Source organism: Lampetra fluviatilis, chromosome 25 (genome assembly GCF_964198595.1).
Source record: "Lampetra fluviatilis chromosome 25, kcLamFluv1.1, whole genome shotgun sequence".
Taxonomy (NCBI): domain Eukaryota; kingdom Metazoa; phylum Chordata; class Hyperoartia; order Petromyzontiformes; family Petromyzontidae; genus Lampetra; species Lampetra fluviatilis.
In genome coordinates, this window is record NC_136299.1 from 1,458,666 (window position 1) to 1,471,953 (window position 13,288).

At 48.9% G+C, this 13,288-nt stretch overlaps 1 protein-coding gene across 1 annotated transcript in view; it reads right to left on the minus strand.

Moving 5' to 3' along the window:
• Positions 1 to 13,288, minus strand: part of LOC144941604 (spectrin beta chain, non-erythrocytic 1-like) — a 168,518-nt gene that overhangs the window by 65,322 nt on the left and 89,908 nt on the right. The window contains exon 6 of the mRNA XM_078867924.1: positions 9,236 to 9,327. Coding sequence (XP_078724050.1) covers positions 9,236 to 9,327 — 92 coding nt within the window. The remainder of the gene's footprint in view (positions 1 to 9,235; positions 9,328 to 13,288) is intronic.

A 13,288-nucleotide genomic window follows, 5' to 3' on the forward strand; every position in this document is an offset into this window, starting at 1 on the left:
GGCTCGGAAACGTCGGACATCGTGCCGAACAACACGTAGCTAGATAAAAAAACATTGGAGAGCTTTCCGAAACCTTCGTGTCATGGAACATGTTGTAGGACGCAGTGCCTTGTGCCTATGGGAAGCGTGTTTGTGATATCTCCCGCGGGAAGCGGTAGCGTAGCGGCTAGCTCACTGCCCAATGAATCCGGTGACCCTAATTCGATTCCAGCTCACGGCCGTCACCAGTGACAATTATCTGAACTGGGCCTGGGCCTCCCCTAGGTCGACTCTGCATTAAATTAGTACCTGGTGCGGTGTGTAAAAACAGAACTGGGGGAACAAAGGGGTGTGGTGCTGGCCACCCACCCCCTCGTGCGTCGTTCTGCCGTGCATAGGTGCTGCTCGCTTACAGCGCTTGCCCCAACATTCTGTTCAAGGCTATACGGGCGATCATTGTCTTTGGGCCCGAGCCCTCACATGATCTGTGCCCCGCTGACTGTAGGGGGTTTACAAAGATAGCGAAGCACAGCTTTTTGACATCGTAAACAAGGAGCACAGCCAATTCAGAAGCACGGGGGAGGAAAGTGGCGGTCATGTGGAATAAACATTGCTCTCCAGATGGGAAATTATCAACCAGCGTTCCACACAAATGGCAACAAGGCACGCATCTCAAGTTTGTTTAACTTGAATTTACAATGTTTAGAACTATCGCCATCCCGTCGTAATGTGCCAATGCCGATTCACGGATGGCCTTCGTGTGAGGTCACCCGGGTGGCATTAATCAGGGCCCCAACTGAGAATCCTCACTCACGACAGCCGCATTGCGGCCAGGTTGAACTCGCGCCAGGGGCTCGCGTCTGTAGAGGGCAGCAGTGCACTCCCTCGCAGACGCAAACCGTCTCACGGATTTCATTTCCAACGTTTTCATTGCCATGTTCGGGCACCTATACTTCACGAGGTTAAGAGAAGCCGAGTGTCATATTTTTGTATTGTTGTGAAATTCCACGTCGCATACAAATACTCCGCTCGTGTAGTCCCACCATAATGGCCGGTACCCAATCACGCGTCAGCAAGTAAATTATGCAACGCGGTGAAATTGCAGCGCTGCTGCTGTGCTTCCCTTTGCTCGTCACGCAAAATAATGTCGACATCCAAATTAAAATAATATATGTTTGAATATATGTATTTTTTTAAATATGGGGTGGTGGCGAGATGTTCACTATTACTCCTGGCATGCAGGAAGTCGTGGGTTCCATCCCGACCCTGATGACGCCTGCATATTTGGAGTTTGCGTGTCTCTCTCCCCGTGGTCGTGTGGATTTTTCTCCGGGTCCTCCGGTTTTTCCCTTCACATTTAGAATCGTGCATTTTGAGTATTTGGCTGCTATAAATGTCCACGTGATAAGCCACTTTGTTTGGCTATCATTTGTGCCTAGGTCGCTTCTGTAAAATAGCCATATAGCTCAGTGGGCCTTACTTAGTAAAAAAAATATATATATATAGTTTACAGCGTCGCGGTGGTGCGTTCGCCGCTTGTTGCAGACATTGACGGTTCGAATTCAGCGGCCACCCTGGTTATTACCGCGACTGTGTTAACCACGTAAATAGCGTGTCGTCTACTTCGCAGCTGAACATTCAAGATCCTGGTGATGTCATTCGCAAGAGTAGCTGTGTGATTGTGCGCCGGGGTCATGGCTCAAAACTTTACAAACTTGAAAAAAATGACACGGTAAATTTCTCGATGGGGATATGCACGTGGCGATTATCGCTGCCGACTGCGTGCATTTCGCAGGACCCTCCATGACAAGAGAGAGTGAGGCTTTCCTGAGTAAGCAGGCGTAATGATAACAACGATGCCCCAGTGTATACGCATTTCCAGTTTACATACAGCGTGACATCTAACTGCTCAAAACAAAACCTCGTCAATCTCTACACGCTATCCAAAGTTGGTCGCGTTTCCAGAGTTTAATAAACAGGACGCAAGTAGAAACAGTGATGCAATGTTGCCGTCCAAGGCATGGGTAAGTGCTCACACTTCAGACGAACGCAAATTCACGGTTGGGGATCGCGGCTCCGTCCGATAGTGTTGCGGGGTCATCACCGGAACCGCAGACGTTCCTGCTCCCGCGACGCATCCACGTGTTGCGCCGGAGCGACGGTGGCGTTTTACGACTGGGGGTTCAAACGTCCAGGCCAGGGGGTCAGCAACCTACCACTCCGGTGCTGCACGCGGCGGCTCGTTACGTGACCTCTCTAAGTGACCTCTCTAAGTGACCTCTCTAAGTGACCTCTCTAAGTGACCTCTCTAAGTGACCTCTCTAAGTGACCTCTTCGTGACGTCGTTTTCTAAGGACCACCGCTGTCTTTGTATTCACCACACAGTGAATTGCGGCTCTTAAAATATATATTTTTTTTTACCGAATTCAAACAAAAATGAGCATTTTCTTGTTATTTTGGTTGCTGACCTGTGGTCTAGACGAATTAAAAGCAGGGCGCTTGTAATGTATAACACAAGGTAAAAGTGGCTTCACAAACTTATACGCCACATTACACAGTCAACTTCGCTCACTGGTTTGCCACTCCTCACTCAAAACTCACTAATTTTCCAAAGCTCACCCCACGACCCCCTTAATCTCCCCCTCATAACCACCTCCACCGTTCCTGTTCCCTCTTCATATTCTCATTACACGGCTCTCACTCATTAACCCCGTTCATTCAATCCATCCATCATCATTCACTGTCATCAATGTCGCTGTCACTGAATTCACGCATCATCGCAGATTCGCCCCCGTTGCTTCCTGTCATTTATTTTATTCACCTCCTCTCCACCATTACATTCATACGCTGTACCGTTGTTAATTATTTGTAAAGCGTGATATAAATTCCGTTAAGGTAAGATAAGGCACCACCACAGCATGTACGTATCTGTGTACGTCGCCAACCGTGCACATCGGAGGTGCGGGAGTCTACAGGGTACGGGCAAACTCCAGGGTGCATTCATCCCAAAAGTATTGGCATCTACTGGGAACCGCCGATTTTCAATGGGACCGGTGCCTTGCTAAGTGACCAGGAGCCCGCGCCTTGCTCACGAGACGAGTCGCGGCCCCGCGCGGGAAGCGCCCGGCGTCGCGTGCGCGTTCTAACTCGCGAGAGCCGCCCGTCGCGTTCAATTTACGGCGTCCCCGCGACCATGCCGTAGCGCCGCGTAGAAATACTGCGCCGAAACGGCCGAGCGCAATTCAGGCGCCGTACATATGCGCCGCTTTAAAACAAAAAAATATATAAAAACGGCCGCGGTTCTTTTGCAGTAAAGACCTTCCCAGGCTGGTTAATAAGCGCAAGTGTGGAATGCGTTATGCGGGCCAAAAGAGCCCCGTACGACTGCCTTATAAGGCGAGCGGCTACTGCTGCTGCTGCTGGATCCCTCAAAGGAAAACGTGGGGCTTGAGTGGAACAGAGCGGACAGGGGGCGGGTGGGAGGTTATTATGGGTGCGAGGGGTGCGGAGTGGCTTTGACAGGGAGTTGTTTGGAGGGTCTGGGGGCTTGGGGAGGGGGGGTCGGTATTTCCGTAGCTCATGGTCTCAATAGACACAGTAACCACATTGTATGACAAGGGGAGAGAGCCCCACATATAGACTCAGCCAGTAATTTGTGCCTTTGTTTCCCACCACAACAAGCCCGGGCAGTGTGAGTCAAGAGCCAAAGTCTCTCTCTGTGTGTGTTCAAACGGGACCTTCAGTCTTCATTGGTGGTGGCCCTGAATCAGTGGTGGAAATTCCACATTAGTCTGGAGGGGGGGGGGCATACAACGTCTCTTGGCTTCCCACAAGGTGGTACCCAATTCATAGACCCCCTGAGGGATGATGGGCCGATTTGACCCCAAGCAAAGAGTGTGAAACTGAACCTCGGGTTCACAATTAATAAGTAATTAACGGCCTGAAAAAAAAAGAACATCCGATTAAGCAGCCTAGACCTAACGACCGCCCTTTGGTGTGACTTTGTCTCTATAGCATCCACACAGTTCGCTTTGTGGATATCAGAGGGCTTAAACACAGCACCCAACACTGCTGCTGTTGCTACGGCAAAATGTCGTTCACTATGGAATGAAAAATTCAATCGGTGCCTCACGGGTGCATCTGAGGTCGCACGGCAGGGCTGGCTTCCAGTCGAGCTAAAACCGCCCGAAAAGTAAATAAAGTATAACTAAACTAAACTATTTTTTATTTCACCAGGTAAGGCCCATTGAGCTGTACGTCTCTTTTTCAGAAGCGACCTGGGCACAGATGATAGCTCAACGAAGCGGCTCATCACGTGGACATTTACAGCAGCGAAATACTCTAAACCCAGTGATGTTGATTCTAACTGTGGAGGGAAAAATCGTAGTACACGGAAAAAAATCCACACGACAATTCCAAATATAAAAGCGTCACGGTCGGGATGGAACCCACGACTTCCTATATACTAGGCGGGGTAGTTAACATCTCGCCACAGCGCCCCCATTCGCTGCAGAAATTGCGCATGACGGTGTAACTGCCGTTTGCTTTCCATGTTCACAAATGTGACCTCATCCAGAACAGAAAGTGTGTCCTTCAACCCCCCGTTCGTTCACTAATGAGCGCAGCGAATCTTTCCTCCGTGTGTCACGCACTTTGCCTTTCGCCTGGTGACCTGTGTGAATATGACGGCGTGTAACTGCCATTTTATGACGATGTTTACAAAAGCCGACCTCATCGCATGCCCGACCTCATCGCATGCCCGTCGATACCGCCTTCCGCAGCAAGCATGGATAAGTGACGTAGTGCTGCTGTACATTACAAGTGGGGGAACGCTTCTCCTCGATGGTGGAAGCACGGTACTTGCAGTCACACTTTGAAATCTATCACTGATGTACATGTGTTCTGCAGCAGCTCTGTATGTAGTAATATTAATAGTAATGACAAGCACGTTCACTTGCTCACTGCTGTATCACAGAGACAACGTCACGAGGCCAAGGCCTGTGGCGATGCTCCGCTCGCAGATACGGCTAATAACTGTGACTGGTTCCAAGTTTGTGACACGAAATATCACATTATGAATCGTGGGAGCATGTAATTAATTTATTTTTAATCTTCATTGTAAACTCCTGAAAATGTATGAATGAAGGTGTCCAGTTTGGGCGGGGCGTTGCCCCCGCCCGGTGCCACCCAGAAAACTCCGCTCATGGAAACATCATCATGTTCAGCAATAAACCAAAGTGGCTAGTTTTGTCCTCTGCATGGAAATGGCTGCTGTATGGTGCCGGTTCCTTCTTCCACTCGCTGTTTCAACAAAGCGTGCAGAGCCAGCCGCAGCAGCAACAGCATATGAACGCTTGGACCACAAATCAAGCATCACCATCGACACAAATTTGTAACATGCGGATGACCTTGCCCTGGGAACGCAAGCAGTCGCTTTCAACGACGTCGAATCTACTCTGAAACAAGACCTAAACACCATGGGGGGATATTTCCGGAAATGAAGGCTTAAGCCAAATCCTCGCAAAACGACAGTCATTGCATTTCATCTTGATAATTATAGGAGCGCCAAGCGCACTCTGACCTTTTGCAGCAACACTGTGCAACACGACCCCACTCCAACTTACGTGAACCTTCCACGACCACCTGTAAAAGGTGGCCGCCAAGGCAAAAAAACAAGGGTCAAGCTGGGGAGCATCAGCACCAGGGCTACGGACATCAACGATGGCCCTCGTGTACTCTGTTTCCGAATACCGTGCACCAGTATAGACCAGAAGTAGTCTCACTCGGCTTGTTGATGTTCAACTGAACACTGCGATGCGGTGCATCACCGGAACCCTCAAGTCGACCCCAACAGCCTGGGGCTGCCCGTGCTGTCACCAAATCTTTCCCCCACCCAACCGCCGCAACGCTGCAACCCTCCGGGAAGTCCCGCAAATGGAGGAAAGCAGTCGCCTTCCCATTCATCAGGACCTCAACGACGTCTCTCGTCATCGCGTGAAGTCACGCCAAGCCCTTTTGAACCGATGAGCTTAAGCTTAAACAACGCAAATCCAACCCCAATTAAGCCTGGAGGGTTGAATGGAGTTAAAAATAACTCACCCACACTTTGTGAAAGACCAAACACAGAATATTCCTGGGTTTGATATTCCACAGAGCTCATGGTCCACCCTGAACCGCATCTGCACAAATCATGGCAGTAGATGCAGCTACCTGATGCATAAAGGGAAAATTTAAAACTCTCCAGTGTGTGCGACTGTAGTCATCCAGAACAGACCGTACAACGTATAATGACGCAATGCCTGATCCAAAAATACGAAGGCGACATCACTGCGATGATGATGCACTCCGCTATTCCTCACGCGGTTGTCTGGCTTGACCACCTAAATGTGAAATTGTAGTTGTTGCTCTATATCTACATCAACAGCCATACGAAAGAGAGGCCCTGAAAGCACATATGAAGAGGCGGTGGGAGCGTTACAGGACTGCAAAGTCCGTGTTTGCCCAAGAGAGTGGGAAGCTGCGCCACAATCTCTTACTCCAAGTGGCACGCCCATGGGAACGGGTCACTACCGCAGAACAAGAAAGAACTCTCCGGTATTTTTCCACTTTTGTTCGAGCTCTCCAGGGACCCGGATCCCTTCAATAACAACATCGTTGTTGTCGTCGCAGCACGTGGGATGAGGAAATACCCCGAAGGTTCCACACATTCCTACTTCGGTATTTAAATACTGTGCAGATAAATAGGAATACCTGGTAAAATCTGAGGTTATTCTACCTGCGATTGCACGCATAGATTAGAAACACGGACGTTGAAAAGTAAAAATGGAACGGATGCTGAAGAGTGTGCAAAGGAGCAGAAAGAGATGCACACTCGGAATTGTACTGAGACAAAGAGGAGCACGTAGATTAGAGATCACACACAAAGTTATAGACATTATATGACCTGTTAACTCAAGCGAGTGAAATAGATTGCAATGCTCACGATGAATGCATCGAAGCGTACATCTAAGAATCGGTGAGTTATAACGGTCGTAAATTATACGCCAACGCAGGCCACTAGAATTAACAAGACAAAACAAGATGGGACAAACGAAACAAAACAAGGAAAGAGTTTATGAATCTTATTGGTGTCTCTTTAAGCACAGTTGCCGAGCTCAGGCCTAGAGGCCCGAAACATCAAGCGGTCGGCCACGAACGGCGGCAGGGACATTGTAATAGACAAAGAAATTAACGTGAACCTCGGACGAAAAACAGGAGCCATTGGTGGGGTCGGGCTGGCGAGTTGACGCTTGTGTTGCGCCCGAAACGTCGTGATTTATTTTATTTTTCTACCTACGTGACTTTACCGAAAGAACCAAAGAGTATGGATTCATGCAGTCACGAAAGCTTCAAATCAGGGTTGAATGCCCATCGCAATGTCAAGGAATTGCCTCTCGAAGATAACATTCCCTTCTAACTAATACATCGAGATTGAAAACTCATTTCTTGAGAACTGCTTTTTGCATTGAGTTTGTTGTCTTCGCCCCCCCCTCCTCCCCCTGCCACCGCACCTCTGATGAGCACGGTTGGCTACATACGGTGGAAAAGAAGTTCAACATACAGCAAGCCCTCTCGAGCCGCGAAGGGTCACGTTCTTGAAAATGCTCGCGAATGCAGAAACCTTGTTCCAATGGGGGAAAATGGGATTATGTTACTGCTACGAGTGAACACAGCTGAGGAGGGGAAATGGTAAATAGGGAATTAGTTTACATTTAGTAACTCGCGAATATGCAAAACTGGCGAATCAAAACTCGTCCGAAGCAATGGTTTTACCGTGAATACAAACTAACATCCGTGTTGCGTGCCACACCATGATATGACGAGATCCCCCGCGTTACGCGACACAAGAACAAAAGTCCGGAACGAAATCGTGGCTCAAAGAACGCTTTTGCTGTTGTTGCTAATGTTATACATTTCTGTAAACAGTGAACATTCAAAAGGCTCGAGACATTATGGATAGGAGTGCGTCACGTATATCAATGTATTGTGTATATATCTTGACTTACAGCTTTCGTGACTGCAGGGATTAATATTCATTGGGTCTTTCGGTAAAGCCACGTAGATAGAAAAAATAATAAAAATATCACGACATTTCGAAAGACCCAATGAATATTGTGTATATAGATACATTATGAATATCGATGTGATGTGAATATCAATATGTTGTGGACATCAATGCATCATGAATATCGATGTGTTGTGGAGTATATCTATACATTACGAATATCGATGTGTTGCGTATACCGATACATCGTGAATATCGATGTGTCGTGTATATTAATACATTACGAATATTGACGTTCTGTGCATATCGATGTGCTTGTGCATATTGACGAGTCGCGTACATCGATGTGTGTTGTGTGCGCGCGGATGGCAGATCCTCGGTTCGCACCTTAAATGGCGGAAAATGTCCCCGCGTGAATATCGCACGAGCGGAGGAACGCCGACAGTCCACATAAGTCAGCCCCCCCCCCACCCATAAAACGTGACTCACCGCTGGACACGTTGGCCCGAGGCCGTTAAACTGACAAAAGGCCACGAGTTTCAGCCACATCTTTTACACCCGGTGGCCACAAACTGGGTCGGCTACGTTGGGGGTCGTGTCCACAGGACAAGATTTTTCCACCCTCCAACGGGCCCGTGCTACAACTCGCCGCTGTTCCGTTGAACACGTCATAGGAGGCTTTCACGACCAAAATTATCCATCAGAGGGTTAGTTTTTTTTGGGTTAGATCACGTAAAAATATAAATGTTGTGTCGTTAAACCCGCCACCACCCGACACAGCCAATTAGTAAGGTTTGTCACTCAAACAATGCGTGCTAATTGGAGTAGTTGCTCGGTTAACAGTGACATCGGTTAACGGTTTTTCGGTTAACGTTTTGTCTCCCATAGAAACCCCTCCTGGCCACTTCACAGCCCAGTGCCCGGTGTCTTTAGGAGTTGAGCAAATCTAAGTGATCCATTAACCCTTGCCTTTGAAGGGTTGGATAACAGGTTGTGTAAGAGGGAGACACTCACCCCCCCCCCCCCCTTGTAAGTGGGAGACGCTCACTCCGTGTGTCAGTGGGATACACTCACCCCACGTGTCAGTGGGAGACGCTCACTCCGTTTGTCAGTGGGAGACACTCACCCCCCCCCCCCCCTTGTAAGTGGGAGACGCTCACTCCGTGTGTCAGTGCAAGACACTCACCGCACGTGTCAGTGGGAAACACTCACCCTGCCGTCTTCATCTGGCACCACAGCAGCAGGGCGTCCTTGGCCGACTTCACCTCCCGGCTGTCCTCCGTTTCCACGCTGATGTCCTGGATCTGTGAGGAGCGACAACAGTGGGCACAACGCATTGTATTCCACCACCCCAAAAACAACAACCGCGATTCGGCACTAAGTGGCGGTGACGTCATCACTACACTTGTGCCAGGTTATGTGCACGTTGAGGCCAAGTGAAGTGTCGAACGCCCGCTAGCACGAGGTCACGGGGCAGACTCAGGTTCCACGGGTCAACTGACTGAGATGGCAGGCTGATGCACCACCTGTGCCCCCCGTGACAACTCGTCAACGCACACTCGTCTACACACGCGGCTGCTCGACACCTTTAGCCCAGTCAACTGAGTACAGGCCCAGGTGCCTGCACTGCCGCAGAGATTCAATACAAACCACGGTTCATACAAGGTGACTGGTGAGACACACTCAAAGCACTCTGTCTTGACTCAACATGCAATGGCTCCTTCACAATGCAATGTGAGAGCTGGACAATTACAAAGACTACACAGCAAACTGTAAGTCATAGAATTATCTTTTTTTTTTAAGATGGAGGATGTTAAGAATTTCACGGACGGATGAGACAGGTAACTTAAATATATTTTGGATGGCAGGTACAGAAATAATAATTAGAGAATAGTAAAGTTAGATCCCTTGGATATGTCAAGAGAAAACAAGAGACTTAATATCATGCATTGACTGGTACAATTACAGGCACAAGAAGCCGGGGAAGACAGCGAGTTAAGTTACATCATAAGAAATATAAATAATTGGATTGCAACTAGGAGTAAGTATTGCATGCAAAGTTCTTGAATAAATATCGTGGACAGAGCCAAATGGAGGGAAGGCCATGATCACCGACGTCTCTGGGAAAGGACTTGGCACAGAAAGACTGACACTGCCCATGGACGAACATTGCCCATAGACTTACATTTCCCCATGTAGCCTCAACAGACTTTTGGGGCAAGTGCTGTGAGCGAGCAACTATGAAGGACGGCACGGCACACGAGGGGGTTGGTGGCCAACACCGCGCCCGACCGCCTTTGTCTCCCCAGTGGCGATGTTTACTACACATCGCACCAGGTACTCATTTGAGGCTGAGTCGACCTAGGGGAGCGCCAGGACCGCTTCAGATAATCGTCGCTGGTGTTGGTGGCCGTGAGCACGCGCACACACACACACCAAGTGGTTTAGACCAAGTCCTGCAGCTGAATCACGTCTGCCTATGTAAACACCGTCGCGTTGAGGACCTCGCGAAATGTTTCGGATGCCCCTTGCGGTTATCGACTCGGGCACGGAGAGGAATGCCGACTGCGTGGCAATGCGGAGAGTCGAACTCGCAGATTGCGTTGTTTTCCACGGGCATGATTTACGCAATGTATTATTTGACGAGCATTATATGTTACGTATTAATAACTGAATACAAGTGCTTAACACACATATACAGTTGAAATGCATTTCATTAAATAGAATATTTGTAATGATCCAATTGGTTTCATGGTTAATTAATCAGCAGAAAAAACATCCAGAAAAGGGGGCAATCGTCATACTTCATGAAACTCTGCTCAACTATCTCATTCAGATATATCGGCTGATGAGTCTACTACAGTTGATGTCTCACGTCAAATGATGTTTCTAATTCCTGCTAACGACTCCCGTCAGTGGCGATTCGTCAGCCAGGCCGGCTGAAAGCGATCAGTGTCTCTCCTTGACGCGTCTCTCCAAGGTGGCAAATACGCGCGATTGAGGAACGAGAGCAGTGCCGTGTGGTTCCAATCTAACTAAACTTAAAAAAAAAAAATTTGTATTTTACCAGGTAAGGCCCACTGAGCTATATAGCTCCTTTTCAGAAGCGACCTGGCAACAAACGACAGCTCAACCAAGTGGCTTATCGCGTGGACATGTATACAAACCAAAAACCCCAAACGAATGCTTCTAAATGTGGAGGAAAAACCGGAGGACCCGGAGAAAAATCCACGCGACCATGGGGAGAGAGACAGGCAAACACCAAATACACAGCAGCAGGCGTCAGGTTCGGGATCGAACCCACGACCTCCTGTAGACCAGGCAAGGTAGTTAACATCTCCCCGTACCCCTAATTAATTGTTAATCAGGACACTGGACCTCGAGGCAGTTCTCGGAACAGTACGAACGACTCAATAGGAGTGGATCAAAGAAGGGAGAGTAGCCGTTACACAATATGCCCGGCTGTAAACAACGAATGTGTCTATGGAAGAGCTGTGATGTATATGGCCGGTGGTGGGGCTATGCACGTGGTCTGTAATCCAGCACTGTGGAGGCAGCGAGGGTTGGTGGATCGCACAAATGTTGCGAAACTCCCTTCCCGTGGGTGGGCATCGAGGGGGAGCAATGTCCTGGCTCGCCAGGAGAAGGCAGTACGTACAAAAAAAAAGTGATCTTCACCTGTTCCGCCTGAATGGGAAAGAGTGTTTCCCCCTTGCATGCGTGTGCTTTCTGCGGGTGTTATGGTTTTCTCACCGTCACACCGATGTGCTAAAGTAATAGCTAATTGGCACGTTTTGTTCAGGTGACAAACCTTACTAATTGGCTATGTGGTGGTGGGTTAACGACACATTTATATTCACGCAATATAACCCAAAAACCTTTATTATGAATAACATTGGTCGTGAAAGCCTACGTGTTAGATGTCCTCCCAGATTCCCACTCGTCTGCGGTTCCTCCTTGCGTCTCTGAGTCGTGTTACAACTTGAACGTTATGATTGTTAGAATGCTGAATACGATGGAGAGCATATTGCTGTGCTCAAAAAAAAAAAAACACTGCTGGAAGCAGTCTGCTAGTCTGGCAATTAATTCAGTAAAGTAACATTTAAATTTTCGTTTTTTCATATTCAATTCTTCCCATTGCCATGTTAAAGCAATCGGTTTATTATCCGGCCGGGGGGGGGGGGGGTGGAGCACTGTGGGCAGAGCGCTCGAATCACGGGCCGGGACCAGTCGCGGATCGAATCATTGCTGGTAGACTGAGCGCCGTGCAGGAAGCCATAACAGCGGGTCGTCCCAAGTGAATGTGGAATTTCCTCAGGACTCGTTTTTTGAGTGGGAAACACTCAGCAATGCAGCTGCTACAGCGGCACGACATCTGTTGAAGAGATGTGTCATCACGCCGCTTATTGATGCCAGAAATAACAGTGCCATCCCGTTCTTATTATGCAAAGCACCACAATTTGCATGCTTGGCTACATCCGGGGCTAAAAAAGTTCAACATACATACATGCATATGTAGCTGGTATGGGCTTAATGTAATGAATGACGTTAATGTAACTGCACAGTAGGCCACGCCCATCAGTGGAATAATCAATTCAGGGCAGAGGGCATCTATTCAGATTCGGATGGACGCTGTACAGGGATTGAGCAGTTAGGTGCTGTGTAACGTGAGCTCTATTGGTGTGCATCTGGTCATATTTACAGACGCACGAATGCTCCTCAGAAGAACACTTTGAAATAACGAGTGGCCGTTCCACAACCCTCTGGTGTCCCTCGGTGGCGGAGTCACTCGACCCTCAAGAGGAGGGCAGAACACAATGCAGAGTATCCACTCATCGCCTCCGAACTCGTCTATTGTTGTCGTTTTTATTAGCCGGCCTGTCCTCTCGTTACGGTCACGGGAGGAGGGGTCTAGGGCGAGCCGGTTCCGCGTACAAAAGCAGCGACGCGGCATTCGAAGTGCGAAAGCAACGCCGCGCGTTAATGGACGATAGCACGTCCACAGTGCACGCTGTAGGCAGGCTGTGCGCGTTGGTCTGCAGCATACGCGTGGGCCGGCTGTCGTGGGGCGCGCCATCTCTGGGAACTGTGAACGCTGTCGCTCTGCCGTGTCTCGCCTCCCGCCGACAGCCGCCTGCTGAGTTGAGCTGCCCATTGTTCACGTGCGGCCAAGTTAAATATAGACGCATTGTCTCTCGGGGCCTGAGGTATTTAGCAGTGCACGTAAAAAACAAGAAACACGGAACGTTATTTAGTGCTTGCTTT